Here is a 25,603-nt window from a genome sequence, read left to right on the forward strand (position 1 = left end):
AAAGCATTATAGTAATATGATGAGTAATTATATTTATTATCTCATTCTGTCAATCTTTCTCAATGCTCAGTCATTTCAGTTGTGTCCAACTCTTGATGAGGTTTTCTTAGGAAAGATTCTAGAGTGGTTTGCCATTTCCATCTCCAGCTCATTTATTGATGAGAAAACTGAGGTCAACATAGTGAAGTGACTTGCTCAGGGTCACACAGCTAGTAACTGTCTCTGGTTAGATTTGAACTTCCTGACTCTAGGCCTGGCTCTGTAGTCAATGCACCATCTTACTATCCTGTTCCATCAAGCTTTCAGATAAAAACAGTCCAGGATCAAGTTGCTGTCCTGATATTATTCCTATGTATTCAATGTTCTACAGACTGTTGCGCAGGTTGATAACAGTATTTTGTATTTGAAAAAAAAAAGTATTAGGATGCAAATTTATCCTCTGTCCCTCTGAAGCATCTTCATATCAGTCCATTTTCAGATAGGCCAAAAAGGATGGAATGTATTTCATCACATTCCACAAGCCAGGTCTATGTGCATTGAAAGTTTTTGTGTCTATGTAAATTGGAAATTATGATGTGGGATGGTGACATTTATTAATATATTGTATTTCAGGCTTTTTTGAATCAATTTTAATTAAGATGTGGTTTTATTCTTTTAGTATAAATTTATGTAACCAGAGAAGAGGCTATGGATGATTCATATTTCCAATTGGATGGGAGCACTCTCCTGGAATCAGACAGAATTTAGAATCCTTATCCTTTCTCTTTCTCTAAAGAGAAATATAGGCAATGGTGGACAACATTTCAATGCATGATAATGGTCTAATTCCTGTGTTGGTTGAATTCTGTAGAATATTTTACAGTCTCTCTTTGTAGTCTGGGGAACTATGGTGGGTCAGTGAATGAGGGAAAATGAGTAACTGAAGTATTATTGCCAACGTGTCTTGCTAGATATTTGACAGGAGCTAAATTTTACAACCTGCAGTTATATGATGCACAATTTCTACCATCTCTTTACTTGCTCTATATTGATAACTAAATGCAAATCCTTTAAAGATGACCCTTCTGTAGTATGGGATTACATTGATTATAATATCTCTCTATTCCTGCAAACTATTTGGAATAACTCAGACATTTCTTGGGTGATACTTTAGCAATATAATGTTAATTGAATTCATACAAATGGCTTCCATGGAGAGCTTTTGGTTCTATTCGTGGATCTTTGAAATTGTATAGGTTCTATTCTAAAATAAGCTGCTTTCAGTTGTAGTTGATGATTCCAGTCAGTATTTACTCTTGCTCTCTGATATTTACTTATTTCTTGAACATTTCTAATTATTTTTTTACCAATTTGTCATGATATTATAATTATAATTAGAGTGATTTTATTATTATTATATTATTAGAGATAGAGTACTGGATTTGATGTCAAGGGATCTGAGTTCAGATCTCACTTCTGACTTATTAGCTATATAGATATGGGGAAGTCATTTAAGTTCTCTGAAGCTCAATTTCTTCATCTGTAAAACATGGATAATGATAATTAAAATACTTGCTTCACACTGCTGCTTCAAGGTTCAAATGAGGAAATACATCTTAAAGATCTTGATGATCTCTTAAATTTATGAAAGCTTTAAGTTTCCATAGCTTAAAACTTAACTAAGTCTCTCGAGACATCATGTATAAGTAAAGTTGTTTGTAAACTTTAAATTGTTTTGTAAATATCAGATGTCAAATCATCATTATAGTAGTTATCTTTTTCACATTGTAGGTATTAAGGGAATGGAGCCCCCGTGCCTTGTAAAATATTTTGGCTTTCCCTTTGTACCAGAGAAAAAGTCTGGATTTTTTTTTTTTTTTTTACTTTCATAGGGTACCTTCTTGTAAAATTTGGCTTGATAGTATACAATACTATATATATAATTAAGCATTTCTAAGTTTCTAAACTTTTTCTGTATGATTTGATAGCCCTTCACATGTTGTCTGTGGCTTGTGCAAAACTCCTCCAAAATTCCAAAAATTACCAAAAAAAAAAAAGAAATTTTAATTTTTTATGTTGATCCACAAAATATCAAAACAACAATGGGGAAAGTTGTCATGTGGAAGAGATAACTGTATGATGCACATGTATCTTTCCTCCTAAATTTATCCAATGGGATGTGATCAACAATGATAATAGACCTTATCATAAGAATGAACCTTAGCATAAGAATGATTGAGTTGATTTTTTTTTAATAGCCTATCTCTGTTTACTTCCATCTAGGGGTTTATCACTGCATATTTAGGTATAAGAGCTCATACAGCATAGCCACAAAGAATGTTACAGTTTACCCATTGCCTCTGAAACATGACATCCTGCTGGATCCTTTGGAAGCTGATATTCCCTGTGGGGGCATCTGTCACTTACGTTGTTGCATAAATGAGGATACAGACTACAAAGTTACTTTTCAAATTGATGGCTTGTCCTTTCCTGCTGGTAAGAGCAACTACTACATCATCTGATCATACTGCTTCATGCACATGGATATAAGCAGTACATAAAGATAGTGGTAAGACAACAAGGAAAGTGAGAAAAAAGAGCAATGATAATAGGTTCCATAATCCTTGGGTACCATCATGTTTTGCTACATATCTAGATGGAATGAAGACCAGAGTATCTATTTCATTGACCTGGTATTATCACTGCATCCCTCTGTGTCAACCATAGGCAAATTTTTATTATGTTGGAGGCTTGTGCAGCATAGAGCAATTCCCCTGCAAAGAATCTAACCCAAAAATCAGTTTAAGGGATTGCCTTTATGTACTTTGGTATGTCCATTTATAAAATGATGGGGGTTGGACTGGGTAATCTTCCTAGTCCTCTAGTTCTAAAATCTCATATTTCTAAAAGTTCTTAATGGAAAAGCCTCTCAGATCTTCAAGAATGCCATTTATTTATTCACTAAGTATTTACAGACCAATTATTATGTGTTTCTAATTCAATCACAAGCATTGATTTAGCACTTATATATTAGACAGTGTTAAATGCAGGGGATACCAAGGTAAAGAATGAAACATTCCTTACTTTCAAGTAGGTTTTTCATTTAGTCTCCCCATTTGAAGAGAGGAGATATAAAGAAGCCTGAGATTCAGAGTTTAAAATCCATTTGGAGAACAAGATGTATATGTATAGAATAGTTAAGAAATATCATTATTAACACAGTACTTACTAAAAGATTTGAATTATAATTAATGAGGATCAACTAATAGTTCCAATTGTTGATAATCAAATATTAATCATAATCATACAACAGTGTATAACAATATAATATAATTATGATAGTCATATTAGTGATAATATAGTAATAAGAATAAAGCTATTTACAAATATTATCTTATTTTTAGCCTTACAACGTTCCTGGGAGTTAAGTATTATTATTGTCCCCATTTTCCAGATAGGAAAATTGAAGCAGAATGTGGCTTATCTAGAGTTACACAGCTAGTAAGTGTCTCAGGCTGAATCTGAATTTTCGTCTTCCTAACTTCAGGCCCAGTGTTTTTTCCATTTTGACATTGAACTACCTATAAGGTAGAAAATAAATGACCTCTGCCTTCCAAGGGCAGGTATATCAATGTAGGCCTGAGGAACAAAGAAAGGCCTCATGTAGGAGGTAGGGATTAATAGGTCCTTTAATAAGATCATAAATAGTAGATCAGGATTAGAGTCAAGAGGATCTAACTTTAAGACCTACCTCTTAAGCATAATAGCAAGTTTCTTCATCTCTAAGCATTCCAGGCAACTTTCTTACTCTTAAGTAAGAGCTCTAAAGCTGGAATGACACTCTTATTTTACAGATGGGAAAACTGAGGCCCAGGAAGATTAAATGATTTGCCTAAGGTTACAAAGGCATCAGAAGCTGGATTCAAACCTGGACCTTTAACTCTAGAACCAGTACTCATTCTGCTCTACCTGATGGGCTGCTGATTCACTTCTATAAATGAAATTTTTGCACCAGGAATTCCCACTACCAATGAAAGCAGCAGTCCAAAACTCCATCTGCAACCCCCTCAAAAAGAAAGTGATTTAGGTAGGACAAATGGATAGAGAGGAGCATTGCAATAGGAGAGATAGTGTAAATTAAAGTTTGGAGTCAGTAATCAGCATATTCCTGAGATGGTGAGGGAAATAGTTTGGCTAGAGCAAGTGTTTCGTTTTAGAGAGGTGATGATTGACCAAATCCCATCCCTCTCGGATGGAAGGGCATCGTTCATGTTCAAGGCTGCACTGTGAATCTCTGTAAATCTCCTTTTCTTTAGCAAAAGAAGTTCAAGGAAACCGAGTCTGCTATGAATACAGTTTAATGGCAAACACAACTGCCTGGTGTTCCAAAACAGTTCAGGCATCTTGTACCTTCATCAATTTAGTCAATGAATCAGTTCAGAGTGCACCTGTGACTCTTCACTTAGTCCCTGGTAAGACCTCATTTTGTTCTTTTTATAACCACAGCCAGTTCACCTGGAGCCAGCTTCTTGTCACTTCCATAACACTGCTGGGACTTTAATCCAAAGGGCACAACTATTGATTTTAACTCTTTTTATTCTTTTGTTCCCTAATAAAATATATTGCATGTGGTAGGCACTTAATAGAATGCTTGACCAATGGATAAATGAATCAATGAGTGAATCAATGAATATAGTTAGTGCTGAGTTGAAGCATGTTATTGATAGAAGATTTTTGGTGACTAAAGCAACCTACCTACCTGCCCAATTACTCTGACACTGGAGCAGGATTATAGAAAATCACCTGATATTCAGATAATGAACTTTCCCCCAAATCCCATCATAGCTGAAGATAGTAGGTAACCATTCCTTTTATCTTTTATTCACAAAATCATTAATATATCAGTATCTTCATAGCTATTTTCTTTTTTTTTCTTTGAAATCTTTTGGGATGGGAGTAGAGGGTAGAAAACATGAAATGGTGGAAAGAATGTTGGATTTTAAGTCAGAGATCCTGATTTCAGATCTCTCTATATGCCTCTGTAGCTTGGGCAAGTCATTTAATTTCTCTGTGCCTAAGATTTCTTGTTCTATGTCTTTTCCTATCCTCTCAACCTACCTTCCTATGTTAAAAAAATGAAGTGACCTTTCTCCTTGACAAAGCTAATGTCTTCCAAATCTTCCATCTTTTCTACATCATTGCTTCATGGATATTTTTCTTTTTCTCTATCTTAATTCTTTTGTTTCTAGTAAATTCTTTTCTACTACAGAATTCTGTAGTAGAAGGAACATTTGCTTCAAAGACAATAGACCTGGATTTAAATCTTAATTTTACCACTTACTCCTTTTGGAGTACATTGGACAAGCCCCTTTTTCTATCTAGGTTTTTCAGTTTCCTCTTCCAAAAATGAGGAAACTGAAGAGAATAACATCTAAGATCATTTCCAGTTTTAAGTCTGTAGTCTTAAATCTTTTAAAATTAAATTGTCTTTTTTTATTATGAACTTGACAGTTATCAACAAATGCAAACATTTCAAGATATAAAGAAAAGCATGAGAGAGGCTTTTGATAAAAAAAAAATTACCAACTTCTGTTACACTGGTTTTTAATTATATGTGCAAATATAGAGATGCATCATTTTTCTTTTCTGCCTACAAATTAATTTTCTAGGAAGAGCAGTTATTAGTCACTATCTCTATTTCCTTACCATCCACTCAGGCAATCAATCCCCTGTAGCCTGTATCTTTCTCATTACTAAGGTTGCTCTCTCTCAAGTTTCCAGTTAACTAGTTGCCAAATCCAGTGGTCTTTTCACAAATCTTAACATTTTTGCTTCAGGTAACATTGCTGACTACACCCTCCTCCTTAATGCTTTTTTCTTTTTGTCTCTAGAAAATTCTACTCCTTCCTCATTCTCCTCTTACCTTTCTGACTGGTATTTTTCAGTTTCCTTCATTTCAGTAAATGTACTTGATCCATTCTCTCCTATCCTCTCTTGTATCATGCTATATGTAGACTGTCTCCACTTTCCTATCCCCTATGACTAAAATATTTTCTCTCTACATTTTTCCATATTACAAAGTCTAGCTCTGATTCCAGCTTCTCCATAAAACCTTCCTTGATCCTTGAAAATGATCCCTCTTCATATTTTTTTATAGCACTATTCTAAACTGATGTTTCTTAAACTTTTTCACTTATAACCCTTTTTCACCCAAGAAATTTTTATGTGACCCAGGGTCACATAAATTTATCACATATAGATTTATAAAATCTGTGTACAAACCAAATATTTATTGACAATAAATATAAAAATTATTTTAAAACAATTCTTTGGTATACATATAATTTTGCCATTTATTAAAGATGAAAGTAAATTTGCATCCTAATGAGCTAGATATGCTTAATTATTTTTACATAATCAAATCTTTGCAAAAATGGATGCCTCTTACTGTTGCCAAATTTTTGACTATCCTTACATTCCATAACATGACCCCATATGGAGTTGTCACCCACAATTTAGGAAATTTTAGTTTAGACCTTTTCCTTTCCATTTTTTTACATTCTACTCATACTTCTTCCATTAGATTTCATTTCCTGAGGACAAGAATGTTGTTATTATGAAACTCAGCTCAATATTAAACATTTATGAAGCATCTTCTATGTGCAATACACCAAAGATACAAAGACAAAAATTAAGAAGTCCTTGCTGTCTACAACCCTCCGGAAATACAACAAACACCTAGAAAAGAAAATTCAAGATAACTTTAGTAGAGAGGGAGGAAAATAGAAAGAAGAACACAAAGAACCAAGAGACAAAGAGAGGCATAGAAAGGAGAGGAAGGAAGAGAAAGGAAGAACAAACAGAATCAGGGCTAGTAGGAGGTGCAATAGAGAGAAGAGAGAAATAGAGCCAGAAAAAGAGCCAGAGCTAGACAGAAACAAAAACATATCCAGAGATAGAGACAGAGAAAGACAGAGAGAGGGACGGGGAGGGAGGGAGGAAAAGAGAGAGAGGTAGAAAGAGACAGAGAGACAGGAGGAAGACAAGAAAAAAAAGACAGAGGCAGAGAGAGAAAGAGAGACATTGAGAGAGACACATACACATACATACACAGAAAGAGACATCACAGGAACAGAGACAGGCAAAGTAGGGAGGGAAAAAAAACAGAGTTAGAGTGAGTGAAAGAGAGAGAGAGAAATCACATATAAAAAAAGAGAACAAGTATAAGAATCGGGTTATAAGATGACATATTTTAACCAACTTAAGACCATTTTGGTTTTGTCTTTGTAATGAGGACCATATTTACAGTTACTAAAAGCTAGAATTCGCACAGCATTTTTAGGTTTGCAAAGTATTTTATAGATATTATCTAATTTGATCCTCATAATAAACAATAACATAAAATGTTACTATGATCCATATTTTATAGTTGAGGAAACTGAGGCAGACAAAAGTTAAGTAACTTGTCCAGGATCACATGACTAGTTAGTTTCTAAAGTTGGATTTGAACTTGGGTTTTTCTGACTTCAGACCCATTCATTGCACCATCCATCCATCCTTCTTATTTCTTTTGGACCACATGAGAGCTTTGGAAACTCTTCTATCCATGAAGTGGTCCAGCACTGGGAGAATTGCATTTTGGCATGATTTTGTAAACCCTAAGTATACACACTTGGTCCTCCATTTATTATGTGACAGCAACAGAAAGAGGACCAAAGAGGCACTCAAAATTTGACTGATCATACTAAAAACTCCAATGGAATCCTAGTGCCTAGTATGATTCCTTATGCAATTGTTGTTGTTATTGTTGTTCAGTCATTTCAATTGTGTCCATCTCTTTATGTCCAACTCGCCTATTTGCCAGGGTTTTCTTGGCAAAGATACTGAAGTGATTTTACAGATGAGGAAACTGAGGCCAACAAGATTTCTTGTTCAGGGTCACAATTAGCATCTGAGCATGAATTTAAACTAAAGAAGATGAGTCTTCCTGAATCCAGACCAGTACTCTTAGAATGGATTGGAGCTAGAAGAAAAAATGATATTTCAAAGATGAAGAAATGATGAGAGAGTATTTCTAGTATCTAGCATGGCACCTTTCACATAGCAGGAATTTAACAAATACTTACTGAATGAAATTGAAATAAATTGACAAATATCATTATTTTATCAAAGACCATTCTGGGGTCTACTCCTTTTTTCCCATGGCTTCATTTTCTTTCCACTACAGAGGAGAACATCACCTGCCAAGATCCCATCATAGGCAATGGTGAGCCAGGGAAAATGATTCAGAAATTGTGCCAGTTTTCAAAGATTCCTAACAAGTCAAACCATCGAGTGGGTGGAACCATCACTTATATATGTGAAGGCTCTACATGGAAAGTAAAGAGCAACAATTGCATTGCTGCACCAATCAATAATTTGCTTGGCTTGGCAAAGGTAATTTACACATTTTACATATATTGTGCATATGTCTGTTGTATATATATATGCATGTATATGTATATTTCCATATTAGATGTAATTATTGTATGTGTAATTGTACAATTACCAATTTGCTATTCTATAATCATAAATTACATGCTTATGTATATTTATTTATAATATGTTATCATTATGCTATATATTATGTTATAATATATTAAGTCTATATTATGTTATTTATATGTAACATTATATGATGTAGCACATATGATATATATTATTTATATTACCAATATTATACACATATAATATCCTCATAATATATATATATATATAAAATGTGCCCATATTACATGAAATATTTTATGTGTGTATATACTGTGACCATGTTTTATATATATATATATATATATATATATACATATATATAATATGACATTAACTATGTGATCATATATGTGTGTGTACATATATACATACAAATACATATACATACACATACATATATAATCGTCATTCTCTGACTATATCTGGAGAAATATTGGCAAAGGTTCCCTGGAAGAAAGAGAATCTGATTGATCCATTTTTTGGTTTAATTTTTATTAATAACTTTGTTTCAATATCACCAGTAGTTCCAAGTATATCCCCTCTGCCCACTCTGCTATCCAGAACTGTAAACTGTAATCAGGAATAAGAAAAAAAAGAGGGAGAGGATGGAAAGTCATTTAGCAAAATTAATCAATATATTTCCCAGTACTGATAATATGTGCAATGTTCCGTATAATCCCTACTCAAAGCAGGGAGGGAGTCATTTTTTTTTCAATTTCTTTGTGTGATCAAACTTCATCATTATAATTATAAAGCAACATTTTGTTCTTATAGATTTTTCTACCTCCATTGTGGTAGCAATGATGTATTATCTTCCTGGATCTTCTTATTTTACTTTGCATCCATTTATATGTCTTCTTATATATTTCTGTATTCTGTATTTATTATATTTCTTCACATATATAATAATTATTATTACTTCCTTCATAGACTATAGTGTAATTATCATTCCTCAGACTATGGGTGTTTCCTTTGTTTGCAGTTCTTTATGACTATAAAACATACTACTATACATATTTTGGTACATAAGAAACCTTTCTTTTTGTCTTCATCATACAGTCAGAGGTATGGATTATTTTTTAATTCATGAGACTCAAAAATTTGTCTTTTAAAAAATCTGAGGATAGATAAAACTTAAAATGCAAAAAAACTAATATGAATCAATGTGACCCATCAGAGAAGTAGTTTGAGAGAGAAGAGGTTCATTTGTGGTGTGACCTTGAAATATTTTTCAAGCTCATCATGTGGCCTTTCCATAAACATGTACAAATCCCAAAGGATAAGATCCCTCATGTTGATTAACTCAATGTTTCTTCTTTAAAATCTAATGAAATTCATTTCTGATAAGTCCCCAAAGACAATTTTCTATTAGGGAAACTTTTTTTTTTTTTTTTTAATCACAGATGTTCTCTCTACTATTTCTTCAAAGTTGGGGGAGAAATAAAGAAAAGGCCCTCTTAGAATTCATCTATATTGACCATCTCATGATGATTTTAATTACTCCTAAGAAGAAGTGTCAGTACAAATTTTCATAGTGAAAACTAAAAGCAGAGAGTCTTGGGTTGGACTCGGCTCCTTTACATATTCATATGTGTGTGTATATATACACACACACACATTGTTAGAAAGTAACAACCTCTCTGAACCTCAATTTCCTCATCTATAAAAAAGGAATCTTAGTCTATAATAGTTGTTTGTGAGGATCAAATGAGATATGAAAGTACTTTGTAAATCTTGAGGTACTGTATAAACACCAGATATTATACTTATTTTGACCAGGGCTATGATTTCATCAGTATTAATTCCATAGGAAAAGGAACTCCAGATGTAGAAGTTCCTTTCAACAATGCAGATCACCAGCTGTTCTGCAACTAGGAGCATTCTTGAGTATCTTGGGATTTGTTGTTGAATTATTTTAGTCACATCTGACTCTTTGTGACTCTGTTTGGGGTTTTCTTGGCAAAGATACTATAGTCACTTCACCCTGTTTGATTCAGTTTCCTCATCTATAAAATGAGCTGGAGAATGAAATGCAAAACCACTCTAGCATCTTTGCCAAAACAAAACAAAACAAAAAAAATCAATTGGAGTCCCAAAGAGTAGGACACACCTAAGAAAATTGAACTACAATCAAACAAGTATTTATTAAGCACCATATGCCAGGCACTTATGCTGGGTACTGGAGATATAATTATGAATAAATTTTAAATTTTTGTAAATTATAAAATAAGGTACACTTTGGGTAAAATATACTATATATAAAATTCAACATCACAATATGAAGTGATTTTAACCCCTTCCAAATTAGTACTGCAATAGTCTGTGGATATATTGCCACTAAAAAAGGTTCTAATGAAAGCAAATATTTACAATTAATGCACAGATGACTTGTTTAATGAAACTGCTTATACACAGAGTGCAAAATCTTCCCTTAAGTGCAAAAAAATAAATTTTCTATTGATGAAGCAGCTTTTATTCCCTTTGTGCACTCTACAGTCTAGTCAAAGTGTACTTTTTTGATTCCTCACACATGCAACTCTTATTTCCCATCTCCATTTATTATCTCTTATGCTTGAAAGACTCTTGCTCTTCATTTCCATTTTAAACAATCTCAAACCTCTTTCAAGACTCAGTTCAAGCATGCCCTTTCTTATGAAGTCTTTCCGGATCTCCCCAGGGGTCAGTTTCCTCCTCATCAAAAATCCTTTATGTGTATGTGTGTGTGTGTATGTGTGTGTGTGTGTGTGTGTCCCTATAAATGTCCATGTTGTGTCTCCTTTAGAATGTAAACCCCTTGAGGGCAGGGATTATTGCCTATGTGTTTTCAATAGATAGTGTTTGTCATATAATAGAGGCTTAATTAATGCTTGCTGGTTGATTACTACTATTGTTGTTATCAGAGAGGCAGTATAGCATAGTGGATAGAAGACCACACTAAATTCTGAATTCAAACCCAATTCTGTCATATAATGATTATAATCTCTCTGTGAACCTAGAAAAATTTCTAAAATTTTAAGTTCTAGACCAGATGTTGTACTACATTGGTAGGGGAAATGTACTCATCAGAAGCTGCCCACACTACTAAAGTAATGATTTCACATCAAGAAAAAAAAGAAAGGAAAATTATTGTTTTCAACCAATGAGATGTTAATCAATCAACAAATATTTGTTGAACTTGAGCAATATATAAGGCAGTCTACTAAGTAACATAGGGGAAGGAAAGAAATGGAAGCTATTTTCCCCTGCCCTCAGGACATTTTTAGCCAGATGAGATTAAACAAACATAAAAAAAAATTCAATCATGTCAGAGATGAGTGACAAATAAGCAGAACAATGTAAAACTCTCATAAAGAAGTTAATAATAGAACTTCATTAGAAAAGGAATATCACTGCACAAGAGATATATGGGAAGCCTTCATGAGCAGAAAGGATTTAAGCTGAATTCCAAAAGACAAATGCTTTGAGAGTAACCAGGTGACACAATAGATAGAGCTGTAGCCCTGGGGTCAGGAGATCCTGAGTTCAAATTCAGTCTTATACTTGGTACTTACAAATTGGGTGACCCTGGGTAATTCACTTCCTTTTTATTACCTTATCAAAAATAAAAAGATAAAGGCTTTGGATGGATAGAAGAGGGATGAAATTTCAGTCAAGGGCAAGGTATGAGCAGAGCAAAAATAAAGCAGAGTTTTTAGACCATGACCCACCATTTCAGTTGAAATAGAGACCAATTGGAGATATGCCTGGAAAAATTAGTAAGAGTACCTTGAATACCATGCTAAGGACTTGACCTTAGTTTATAGACCAGAGATTCTTAACCTGAAGTCTATCAATTTGATATTTTGTTAATATTGTTATAATAGTATTTCAATGTAATTGGTTTTATATGTAGTCCTATATATTTTATTTTAGGCATTTGAAAAGATTATTTTGAGAAGAGGTCCATAAACTTCACCAGATTACCAGTGAGATTCATGACACATGCAAAACAATGATAATCTCTGCTTTAACAATAGGGAGCCTTTGAAGGTAATAGGAGAGTGACATAATCTAAATAGTGCTTTTAGAAAGCTAATCTTTCATGACATATTGGAGATATGTAGGATAAAACTGGAAGGTAAAACAGACTAATTCAGTAATCCAAGTATGATACAATGAGGGCCTGAGCCATGGTTGGTAGAAATGGAAAGGTTAGATAGTGGGATAGGTTTGAGAGGCTTTGTGGAGAGATATGATTCCTTCACTAACTGGTGACTTCTTTTTTTTTTAACCTAGGCTTTGCTTATGAGCCCTGAGCAAGAAGAGAAACTGTTAACATATGTTCAAGATCTGTCAAGTAGTACTGGGAAAGTGCAAAATGAGATCAAATCATCACCTGGAAACTTGAAGGCCATTATTACCATCCTGGAATTGCTATCAACAGTCCCAACCCAAGTGAATACAGATATAATGACAGTAAGTTATACTTGTAAATTTTAAGAGCTTTGTTTGATTTGAAGTTCTCAATCCACATGGCATGTTTGCTCCAAATGATTAGGAAGCATTGTAGTACAGAAAAATGGACTCTAAAGTCCTAGGTTCAAATCCTGTCTTTGCTGCTTATTGCCAGTGAAGCCTCAGAAAACTCATTTCTGTTTCATGGCTTCAGTTTCCTTACCTGTAGAGGAAAGGAGTTGAACTAGATAATATCTGATATCCTTTCTAGTTCTTGACATTTATGATTCTATGATTAACTCGGCCTCCCTTTTTTTCTTTTCTTTTCTTTTTTCTTTCTTTCTTTTTTTTTTTTTTTTTTTTAAAGCTGTAACAAATCCCTTCTAGAGATATCATCAAAGGATACTTCTATGCCAGGGCAGTTTCTTGCTCAGATGATCATTGCCAAGGTCATGCTACAAGCTGACATTGGTCAAATCCAGTGTTCCAAGTCTTTTGGAATTGTAGTAACTTTTCTCAAATACATTTTTTGTATCAGAAACATTGAGAAGCACAACCACCACTCAGAGACAAAAGCTATATTGAAAAGCTTCTATGAAGCAATTTAATTCAACAAGCATCTACTTATACACCACTCTTCTAGATACTGTATACCACTTCAAAGATAAACAAAAATTTTCCAGTCCCAAGAACCTTCCTTTCTACTGGAGAATACAATAGTAAATAGAAATAAATAGATGATCATCTGAAGCTAATGAGGGTACTAACATCTAATAGTCCATGTGGATTTTTCATAGAAAGGAAACACCAGGATTGAGCCTTGAAGGACACTGAAGATTCTAAGTTAATAATGATAATAGAATGTATATAGTTCTTTAAAGTTAGCAAAGCACTTTATTAATATTATCTCATTATATTCTCACACCAATCCTTGAAGGTAATAATATTAATGATAATTAATATTTTATTTATTCATAATTCATAACTAATATTTATATAGCACTTATATTTATATCTATCTATCAATCTGTCTGTCTGTCTGTCTGCCTGTTTTTCTCTTAGTTTGTCTATCTGTCTGCCTCTCTGTCTATCTTTCTGATTACCTATTTATTTGTTTGTCTCTCTATCTGTCTGTCTATCCAGACATTGTGCTAAGGGTAGCTTCATAAATAGAGTACCTGGCCTGTAGCCACAAAAACTTATCTTTCTAAGTTCAAATCTGGTCTCAGACAGTAACAAGCTGTGTGACTCTGGGTAAGTCACTTAGCCCTGTCTGTCTCAGTCTCCTCATATATAAAATGAACTGGAGAAGGAAATGGCAAACTATTCCAGCATCTTTGCCAAGAAAACCTCAAATGGGGTCATAAAGATTCAGACCTAAGTGAAACAACTGAACAACAACAACAACCTATTCTAAATGCTTTGCAATTAATATTTCATTTGATCCTCACAACAACCCTAGGAGATAGATGCTATTATTATTCCCATTCCACAAATGAAGAAACTGAGGCAGAAAGAAATTCATTGACTAGCCCAGAGGTAAGTGTCTGAAGCAAGATTTGAACTCTTGTTTTTCTGACTCAAAAGTCCAATCTTCTATCCACTGTCACTATAATATGGAGTTGAGGGAATTGAGCAATCAGCCTTGGCAAGACAGTCTGTGCAAAGATATTGAAGCTTTTGGACATTTGCAGTGAGTGACAAAATATTACATTTGAATATCATAGGTAAAAGGGAAGTGCTCATGAGCAGGGGAGCAAGTGGAATTACTGGGGCAATCTGATTTTCTTATTCTCCTCATATTTAAAGTAAAGAGAGCCTTCACAGGCCTAAAAAGAGAGAAAAATAGAATAGTTATCAAAGGATTTTGCCTCCTATCCCTGCTGCCTGTTGTGGAGTGTTTCAGCTCAAATCTTTTAATTTCTCTATTGTTTCTTCTACCTCTATTTTCTTCTCCACCCGTCACTGACTCAAACAATTTCTAGGTTCTTAACTTGTCCGTGTCCCCTCAAAAAATCTATAGATAGATTTCAGGGTGTCTATGAACTCAGAAAAATAAATCTTTATTTTGATATAATTTCTATGATTTCCTATGTAATCCTATATGTTTTATTTTGAATCTAAAAATGTCATTTTAATAAGGGGTCTATAAGCTTTTCTAACTTGACAAAGAGGTTCATGCCAAAAAAATAAACTCTGGTTCTCAAGTAATGTTCTGTTTCTTCCTAACCATATATTCATTTGAATTGAAGTATTTATTAAGAATCTACTATGTGCTATGCATTATACTGGGCATTCAGGATACAAATTCAAAAATTAAATAATAACCGACCTCAAGGAGCTTACATTCTACTGTGTTGGTCTCTCTCTCTTTTACAGCACGTGCTCTCTACAGTTAATGTCATTCTTGGCAAACCTATATTGAGCACCTGGCAAGTTCTGCATCAGCAACAGGCCAATGAGAGCTCCAGGTTATTGGATTCTGTGGAGAGATTCTCCAGAGTGCTGCATGAGGGGGTCAGTGCCATTCCTTCCATCACTCATGCTAATGTGCAAATGAGGGGCGTCGTGACTACGGCCGCACACATGACAGACTATGACCAGCACTTTCTCTTTCCCGATTCCAATCTCTGGGGCCAGGTAATCATCGATAGGCATCAGATAGAAAACCTGGAGCCAAATTCATCCATTGTCACCGTAGCTTACCCAACACTAAAAGCTATCCTGCCCCAGAGTGTCCAGGACAAGAACTACGTGAATGGGTTGGTGATGACCACCACCGTGAGCCAGGGGGTGACAATGCCATTCAAGATTTCTATGAAGTTTAAGAAAAATGACCTGTCATTGGTGGCCCCCCAATGTGTTTTCTGGAACTATCACCTCTCCAACCACACGGGGGGATGGGACAACAGCGGATGCTATGTTGAACAAATGAAAGATGACAGTGTCTTCTGTACCTGTAATCACTTAACCTCATTTTCCATCCTGATGTCCCCTGATTCTCCCGATCCCAGCTCCCTCCTAAAAATACTGCTGGATATCATTTCTTATATCGGCCTAGGTTTTTCCATCTTGAGTCTAGCAGCCTGTCTTGTTGTTGAAGCTTTTGTCTGGAAATCAGTGACCAAAAACCGAACCTCTTACATGCGCCATGTTTGCATTGTGAACATTGCAGCCTCCCTCCTGATTGCTGACTGCTGGTTCATCGTGTCTGCCGCCATTCATGATCAGCGCTACCTATTCAGTGAAACAGCATGTGTGGCTGCCACCTTCTTTATTCACTTCTTTTATCTCAGTGTCTTCTTCTGGATGTTGACCCTGGGTCTCATGCTTTTCTACCGCTTGGTCTTCATCCTCCACGACACAAGCAAGTCTATCCAGAAGACGATTGCCTTCTCCCTGGGCTATGGCTGCCCACTGATCATCTCCATCATTACAGTGGGGGTCACCCAGCCAAAGGATGTGTATATGAGGAAAAATGCTTGCTGGCTCAACTGGGATGACACAAAGGCCCTCCTGGCTTTTGTGATTCCTGCATTGATCATTGTGGTGATAAATGTCACCATAACATTTGTGGTCATCACCAAAATCCTGAGGCCTTCCATTGGGGACAAGCCAAGCATTCAGGAGAAGAACAGTCTGTTTCAGATCAGCAAGAGTATTGGTGTCCTCACTCCCCTGCTAGGACTCACCTGGGGCTTTGGACTGGCCACTGTATTCCAGGGAAGCAGTGCTGTGTTCCACATTGTTTTTACCCTACTGAATGCTTTCCAAGTAAGTGCTTTGGTGAAAGTGGCTGAGAGGAGGGAAATGGGAAGGAGGAAGAACTATTTATCACTGTTAGTAGATTATTACTTTATTATAAGAGTTATTGGAATCATTAATAATGGCAAATATTTATACAGTGTTTTCAAGTTTACACTTTACATTCTTATTTGACCTTCACACCAATTCTTAGAATAGTTCAATAATTATCCCCATTTCACCGATGAGAAAACTGATGTTCAGCAAGATTATATTCCCAAGTAATATAGCTAGTTAGTGACCAAGGCCAACTTTGAACACAGGTCCTTCTTTTTCTTTCCATTGTTAATGACAGTAATGACAGAAACAAAACTAAGAATAGAAATAGGGAAAGTATAATTCAGGACAGCTGTCTGTCCCAAACTGCAGGAATCCCTAAACTCAGGAAGCCCAGAAAAATTCATTTAAAAAGTGTAGATTCATGCTCTATAGAAAGTTTCCTTCCTATTAATATTACAGAAAAGGTAAATCCTTTCTTTTATCAGAGTTGTATAGTATATATTATATTACCTCATAAGGCTCTGAAGAATTAAGTTTTACAGCTTAAATAGGGTAACATATGCATATATAGTATACCTATATATATATATATACACGTATATATATATGTATACATATATATACACGTATATATATATGTATACATATATATATACGTGTATATATATATATATATATATATATATATATATATATATATATAAATAAATGTATTCACTGTATATTCACATCATTTGGAAAACTTAAACATTCTAATTATGGTTATTATTATATCTAATTTACAGATGAAGAAACTAAAGCTCAGACGCTAAATAGTTTACCCATGATCACATAACTAGTGTCAGAGTCAGGACTTGAACCCAGTGCAAGTCCAGCACTCCACCCATTAATTTATATTCAGCCCTCTTTTCTGTGAAAATCCCAAGTCATTCCTATGCCTCCAAAAGCCATGGAATGCAACAAAACCCATGGAACCTGGAGGTAAACAGAGCATGGATCCATTAGAAGGATGCCCAGGGCTATGGCAAGGCAAAGCTCAGGTAATAGAATAGAAAAGCTGCCACAAGAACAAACCCTACATCTGTCACTACTTATGGTCACTCCAGTTTTAGGACTAAGTTCCAAAGCAGCAACATGTTCAGTTTGATTAAACATACACACACATACACATACACACAGATAAAAGTTTACTGCATATTATATTCTGATACAAAATTCTTTGGTATACTCTTATGTCTAAGCAATTCTCACCACTTAGATCCTGTTGGTTAAACTGTCCAATTCTTTTATTATTTAAATGTTTAAGAAGTTAGTCTAGGACATATTTCTAAGTAGTGAGAACTGCTTAAACACAAGGGGATCTTCAACCTCCTTTAGCCCTTCACCTCAACATTAGCCCTTCAACCTCCTTTAGCCCTTCACCTCAACATTAGCCCTAACCCCTGATAAAATGCGATCCTGTTGGTTAATATATCCAATTTATTTTTGTTTATCACTCAAATAGTTGGGAAATTAGTCTTGATCTAAGTGAAGATGAAGGAGGTTGAAGACACCCTTCCTCAGTTGAATTTATCCTCATTTAAAAAAAATGTTCTCCTCAATTACCAGCATCATCCTCTTTAAGGAGATTCATTTATTTGACCCTATCTACAACTCGGTAATTATCACAAAGATGTAGAAATCCACAAATGCCATCATTTCCCTTCTAACAAACATTGTCCAAAGGACAGTGAATTTGGAATCCAACAACATGAGTTGAAATTTTGACTCTACTATTTACTATATGACTTTGATCTAGTCACTTTACCTCTTGACTTCAGTTTCTTTATCTATAAACTAAGATTTGATTTTATATTTTTGAGATTTCTTCCATATCTAGGGACTGGATCTGAGATTTCATTTCTATAAGGAGCCTCCCTGATAAAGAAATTCCTTGTACTAGAACTGAGTGATAGCTTCTCTGTAAATTATAGTCTGAGAGAGTTTTTTTAGAGTTACCTAGAACATCTAAAGATTATATTAATTGCCCAGAACCATTCTACCAGTGTGAGTTAGAAGCAGTATTTGAACTCTGTTTTTCTATTCTCAAGGGCAGCTCACTATAAACCCCACCATTCTGCCTCTTGATTATATAAATATAGTTTGAAAAAGAAATTGAGAGAATATAAAGTCTCACTGTAGTTGGAAATTTAAAATGAGGAAAATTTTTTTGTTTCACATTACAAATGTATTTACAGACTTTTCAAAAAGAATCCATCAACCCCCAGGAGGTTTTTATTTATTTCTTTATTCATTCTTTTTTTCATTTCTTTAGCCTTCATCTTCTTTAACTCTCCAAGTTCATCTAAGTGCTTCACAGAGCATTAATTCCTTGACACAGTAGCTTAGAAGATAGACTATTAAGCTTAAGTGTTAAAAGATCTTATAAATTGAAGGTTAAGCAAAAATTAACATAAAGTATCTCTGAAATAGATAATAGGAGCTATTAGTAAAATAGGAAGCAGTTCTATACAATAGGAAGGACACTGGACTACCACACCTGCATCTAAATAATGGTTCTGCCTTTATCTTTATCTAACAGAATATCAAAGGTTCTGTTTTTGACTGAAATAGGACCAAAAAATAATTTTTAAAAACTCTAGAATCAAAAAGGACCTTAGAGTTCTTCTAGTCTAGGCCCCTCAATTTACATATGAGGAAACCTTAATTAATGTTAAACGACTTGCATATAAAGAAAACTAGGATTTTAGCCCAGTTGTTCTCACTCTAAACTTAGGACTTTTGGAGATATATAAATATAAATAACAATATAAATCTAAACATATTCTATTTGTGTGTGTGTATACGCACAAACACAGATTTCATATATATATATATATATAAAATTATCCAACGTCATCCAGGTAAGCATCAGAGCTAGATTTTGAACTTATTTCCTTGAACTCCAGAGCTATTGCTTTTTTATATCATCCTACCTCTAAGCTTTCATTATATCACACTGCCTACACTAATTATTTGTCATTGTCCAATCATTTCACTCATGTCCATCAATTTAATGATCCCATATGGGGTTTTCTTATCAAGGATATTAAAGTGGTTTGCTATTGTTGTCTTCAGTTCATTTTGCAGTTTAGGAAACTGAGGCAAACAGGTTAAGTGACTTGCTCAGAGTCACACAGCTAATGAGGACCATCTGAGGACTGATTTGAACTCAGGAAGATGAGTTGTTCTGAGTCTAGGCTGGCACTTTATCCACTGAGTCACCTAACTGCTCTCTCTCTCTTCTTATATTTCTTTATATTTCACACAGTGCCTAGCATAGTTCCTCCCACATATTAACAGTTAATAAATATTATTTTGATTTAATTTAATTGTATTCCAAATTTGTTCTGACACCCAGAATAGTTAAATGTCTATATTGTTATTTTTGCTTAATCATTTTTCCATCTTATCTGATTCTTTGTGACTCCATTTGGGGTTTTCTTGGCAAAGATACTAGAGTGGTTTGCAATTTCCTTCTCGAGCTCATTTTATAGATGAAGAAACTGAGGCAAACAGAGTTAAGTGATTTGTCCAGTGTCATACAGCTAGTAAATATCTGAGGACAGACTCAGGAAAAATGTCTTCTCACTTCAGGCCCTGTGCTCTATCCACTGTGCTATCCCAATCATATTCTGTTTCATTCTTATCACCATAGTAACTAAATGTGGAGATGGTTCAGTATCTTTGAAGCTTTGACTTCATTTCTAAGTAGTAAAAGCAAAAAACAAAAAAATTAACCCTAGGGTAGAGCATTTCTTTCTTTATTTCCTAACATAGCCTATTTTTTTTTTTTAAAGAATAAATAAGTAGGTGGTTAGATAGAAAGAGATAAATAGATAGACAGACAGATGGTCAGACAGTCAGACAGGAATATGTCTATGTAGATACAACTATCCTATATTGATCTATATATTGATCATTATGCTCTACATTATCTAATTCCAGACTTTGAAAAAAAAACAGCACAAAGGATGGGTACCTACCAGTTAATACAAAGTTCACAAAGTTTTCCATAGAGAGGAAGAGTGCCTACAATCTGCTTAAAGTAAAAGCAAATCTAATTTTCAATTTTTTCCCCCTAGGGATTATTCATTTTGTTATTTGGATGCCTCTGGGACAAGAAGGTAAGTGTTCTAGTAATTAAATCCCCAAATTTAGGATATCCTGTGATGCTTATGGCTTAGTTTTGCTCAACAAATTCACTATTGACTTCTTTCAAACAATACAGGTACAGGAAGCTCTGCTGCATAAATTCTCCCTATCCAGATGGTCTTCACAGCACACAAAGGTAAACGTAAACTTTCTGGAAAATTTTCTTTGCTTTTTATAGGTAGCCCCACATGATCAGTGGTCAAGTACAGAGGTAAGCAATGACTTTGATCTAGGGAAATAGATAATAAAAGTCTTTTCAATTAATAAACTTTTATTAAGCACTCACTAAGTTCCAGACCCTGTACTAGGCACTAAGGATATACAGACAAAAATAAAACAGCCTCTGCCCTAAAGGAACTAAAATCATTTATCAAGGAAATTGCTTCAGCTTCCCCTTCTCTCCACCACCCATTCTCATTTCTTCGGCCTCTGTAAGCACAGACTTGGAGTTTTAATTAGTATAAATCAGGGCATCTTTAAGCTGGAATATCATGAATGTAGACAGCCTAAGGCAATGATTTTTAATTCAGTTAAAATTAAATTGAATTTCAAACAAAATTGAGTAATTTAAATCAGACTTAAGAAATCAATGTACTTAGGGGAATCCAAGACTCAAAGAAATAATTTAACTTCTAATAGTTATAGTTCTTTCTGGAAAAACAAATAAACTTATTATACATCAATATAATGTGGTAACTTTTATGCATAAAGACCATTTTATGGCCACTATTAATAAGAATTCTTTCTCTAGTGTTCCATAATGCCTTATACTTGATGCTACACTTAAAAAAAAATTGAAATGTATATCTTTCCACACTTTCTCTGTTATTCCCCTTATGACTAAATGTACATTTGCTTGATTAGTGGTTGGAGCTAAGGATGCTCCCCACTTTGCCCAGAATTCAATTGTGTTCCTTGACCTTACTAATCTTGTGTTATAAACAAATTTATATTGCTTCTAAATGATGTTCTTTTTTTCTGCCTTCCAGTCAACATCTCTGGCTTCATCCACTCCTGTGTTTTCCATGAGTTCTCCAATATCAAGAAGATTTAATAATTTGTTTGGTAAAACAGGTATGCAATCGCTTCTGGGTATTCTCAAGTTAGTTAAGCAGATGAGTTTCTTGTCTTGTGGTAACTTCCTTGACACTTTTAGGATCTATATGTAAAGAATTTATTTAGCCAAGGGCAGGGTGATGGGGATGCTTAGTTTTTAAAATTAAAAAAAAATTAAAATTCACTTAAATGCCTATGAGTCCCTGTTCCTTGTATGTGGATTTAAATTAATGTCTTAGGGTTCTAGACATAATTTAAGTAAGTTGTAACTTCAGTGTCATACACACAATACCTCCCTCCCAAGTGATTCTATTTATAAACCAATAAGCACTTTTTGCATTATATATTATAAGTTTATGTTCAAGTCATCCTTGTAAGCCTCAGTTCCATCCACTTTGAGCTCATCTAGATGATTACCTCAAGAGAATCTGATTCTGCAGCTTTGAAAAACTGAAATTTTTCCATCTGGGCTCCATATTTCTGTCAAAGTTTGCAGTTTGGATGCAAACATGAAAATCTGAATGCTCAACTTTTTCAAGCTACACAAAGTAAGCTGAATTGCACAGAATATAATGGCATTTAGGACACATTTTGGCAAAATAAATGCTTAGCATTTCTGTCTGAAAGCAGGTCCTCTTCATAAAAGGAAGGACAAATAATACCAGAAGTAGAGAGCATCCTCAGAACTATTAGCATCCCCCATCTTTTTAAAATCCAACATTGCATGTGTCCAAGTCTAGAAAATTATCAGTAGTATCCATGCTATGATCTTTTGTTTGAAAATAAGTCCTAGAAAACTCTTTTATTAACAAATATTTCTAGAAGTATGGTGTTTTCTACATAGCTTTTTGGTGGGTTATTTGTTTAAATAAAAAAGAGTACAACCAAATGTCTATTTTGCAAATAAACCATTCTCACAAGCTGAATAGAAATGACTAACCCCTCTGAAAATGTTGCCAATAAAACACTTTGGTATTATAAAGACAGTCATTTGTGTGAGTTAGTATAATCACTGGGAACAAGGGGAAATATGAGTAGATTGTCCTATTTGATATTAAAAATAAAATTCTGGGAGCTTTATAAGTCATGTTTGTACAGTTGCAATTATCCATGTAATTTAAATAAAAAAGAAAACATAAGGGCAGCTAGGTAGCACCGTAGATAAAATATGGACCCTGGAGTCAGGAGGACCTAAATTTAAATCAGGCTTCAGACACTTAATAGCAGTATGACCTTGGGCAGGACTTGACCCTCATTGCCTAAAAAGAAAAATAAAATTTAAATTTAAAAAAATCCTACATAAGCTTTTACTAGAATTATCCAGATTAAATCTTGATTTGAAAGTTGAATTTTTGGATGGGACTATACAGATTATATGGGACAAGGCTAGAAGCTGTGAGAATTAATGGAAAATCCAAATGCCCAACAACTGCCTTTGTATATACCTCTCTTCCATCATTTATTCCATTGGAGTTTTGGTGTTCTTTGGTGTTCAGTAATGACTATTACTTTGGTTTATGTTGTCAGCAGTCACAAAGGGTCCTTTATGCAGTGATGGAAGCCTTGTTGGCTGTTGCAGTCCATGATTTTAATGGTAGGGTGGGCACTTTGTCCCTCCCCTTCCCAACCACACATATGTGGGTCCCTGCACTCAACTCCAGCTCCCATTCTCTCACCTCACTTTCCCACAGCCCCTCTTTTTCTGAATCCTACCTTCATACTTCCACTTCTTTCCCTAGTTTTACCTGGATGTTCTCCCCTCCTTTTTTTTTTTTTTTCTTTCCACTTTTTCCCGGTCACTCTCTGGTCCTTCCTTATTTCTGTCCAGGTCCCAGAAACCCAAAGTGGAAAATGGCCAACTCTGACCAAACCTGCCACTTACTGCAAGCATGGGAACTCCAGCCCCTCCTGTCCTATGCATGTAGTGGCTTTGGATCAAGCTTATGGGGGTAGATAGCTACACTCAGAGCTTTGTAGAGATCTGGCTGTTCCTTGGCTTGCTAGTGTGGCATGAAATGTAGGTGGGGCTTTTCTGCTGCCATGCATGTTTGAGAGCAATAAACTTGGCTCTAGTCTAGAGAGTTCTGATGATTGGGTGGAGGACCAGAACCCTCTGATTTACTTTAAGGCATGTTAAAAGTTTGCCCCTATGTTAGAGCAGAGCTCCACCTGGTGGGAAAAATAGGAAGCATCTACTTTCCTCCTTGAGAACAGCTTACTTGATGGGAATCCCTGCTTCTACTTTGTCTTCCAGGAACTTACAACGTGTCAACCCCAGAAACAACCAGCTCATCTGTGGAAAACTCATCCAGCGCTTATTCTTTACTTAACTGAAAACAGAAAACCAGATTTGCGTAACTTCTGGGAACAATGGACTTTGCCACTCATTGACAAGCTCCAGAAAGGGAGACACCTGTAAAACAGTTCTTTGTAAAACATCCTCTCCCTCAAGACCTTATGGCACGGACTTTTGCACTAGCGAAGAGGTCACACTAAATTGTGTAAAGACTTTGACTACAAGTGGTTTTATTGTTTACTTTTGACTTTTTTCTTCTTTGAAATGATCCCTAATTTGTACAGTATTTAAATGATCACATATGTCGCCCAAAACCTAGCTTCTTCTCTGGCTTGAATGTGAATTAAGGTCTTTCAGAGACATTGTCATGGTTCCCAGTTTGGATCTGATGCTGTTTTGCTTAAAATAATAGGGACTAAAGAATTAACACAAAAAAAATTGTGACTTTTTTACTCAATAAGAACAGTTTTATATTCCAATGTATGTCATATGCTACAAATACTGGAATTTCAAAAAGACTAGACATTGAAAACAGAAAGCAAGCTTTAGTAAAGATTTCCCAAATCAGTTGCTAATGCAATCTGTGTAAAGAAAAAAAAATATTAATTTTTTAGAATTTAAAGAGACAGGAAAGTCTCTTTAAAGAGACAGGTAAAGAACCAGGTAAAGTAGAATGGAAATGACATCACAAAAATCCTTTCATTTAGAATATCTAATTTACCAGGAAAAAAGAAGAAATTTATGACTCCCTTAATAGCCTTCTTATGTTTTGAGGTTTTAGTTTTAAAGAGAAAAGGGCAAGGGAAACTCTGAGATTATTCTTTTGTAAACCCTAGCACAGAGCTGTAACTAAAGCATGGTGACTGGAGCTTTGTCCCAAGGTGTCAAAATTAGAGGATACTTAGAGTGTCATTCTATAGCATGTTTTTTTACCTTTTTCCTTTCCTAACCCCACTGCCAAAGTTGCAGTTTTTTGCCCTTCCTCCCATTTCAGCAACTTGCAAAACTTCCTTCCCTCAGGTGAGCCTACCCTCTTCCCAACTTGTCCCAGGTACAGAAATGATTAGTTATAGTTCAACCCAAGCAAAAACTAATTATTGGTCAAATTAAGTGAGCTTGTAAGACAAGTCAAGTTGTAAAGATGCTCATTGAGACCTTTCTTTGAAATGTGTCCCAATGATCTGGAATTTTCTGATTTCTAAATTTTATTATTGCACTGGAAATAAATTCATATTCTGATTATTTAAGAGCTTTAGCCAGGTACTTCTCTGTGCATTATATAGTAGGTTTTCATAGTGTTGTTGCTCTTTG

At 34.8% G+C, this 25,603-nt stretch overlaps 1 protein-coding gene across 3 annotated transcripts in view; it reads left to right on the forward strand.

Moving 5' to 3' along the window:
- ADGRF5 (adhesion G protein-coupled receptor F5) overlaps positions 1–25,541 on the forward strand; it is a 139,082-nt gene extending 113,541 nt beyond the window's left edge. For 2 of the 3 annotated variants that reach the window (XM_023503026.2, XM_023503025.2), the window contains exons 13-21: positions 2,263–2,475; positions 4,296–4,451; positions 8,207–8,415; positions 12,784–12,963; positions 15,322–16,716; positions 20,871–20,912; positions 21,017–21,076; positions 21,930–22,014; positions 24,251–25,541. In XM_023503026.2, coding sequence (XP_023358794.1) covers positions 2,263–2,475; positions 4,296–4,451; positions 8,207–8,415; positions 12,784–12,963; positions 15,322–16,716; positions 20,871–20,912; positions 21,017–21,076; positions 21,930–22,014; positions 24,251–24,330 — 2,420 coding nt within the window. In that variant the 3' untranslated portion in view covers positions 24,331–25,541. Of the gene's footprint in view, positions 1–2,262; positions 2,476–4,295; positions 4,452–8,206; positions 8,416–12,783; positions 12,964–15,321; positions 16,717–20,870; positions 20,913–21,016; positions 21,077–21,929; positions 22,015–23,523; positions 23,591–24,250 lie in introns of all 3 variants that reach the window. The other variant, XM_023503027.2, reaches the window with a different exon arrangement.
- Positions 25,542–25,603: the final 62 nt, after the last annotated feature.

The sequence above is a fragment of the Sarcophilus harrisii genome, chromosome 4, assembly GCF_902635505.1.
Source record: "Sarcophilus harrisii chromosome 4, mSarHar1.11, whole genome shotgun sequence".
In the NCBI taxonomy this organism is placed as follows: domain Eukaryota; kingdom Metazoa; phylum Chordata; class Mammalia; order Dasyuromorphia; family Dasyuridae; genus Sarcophilus; species Sarcophilus harrisii.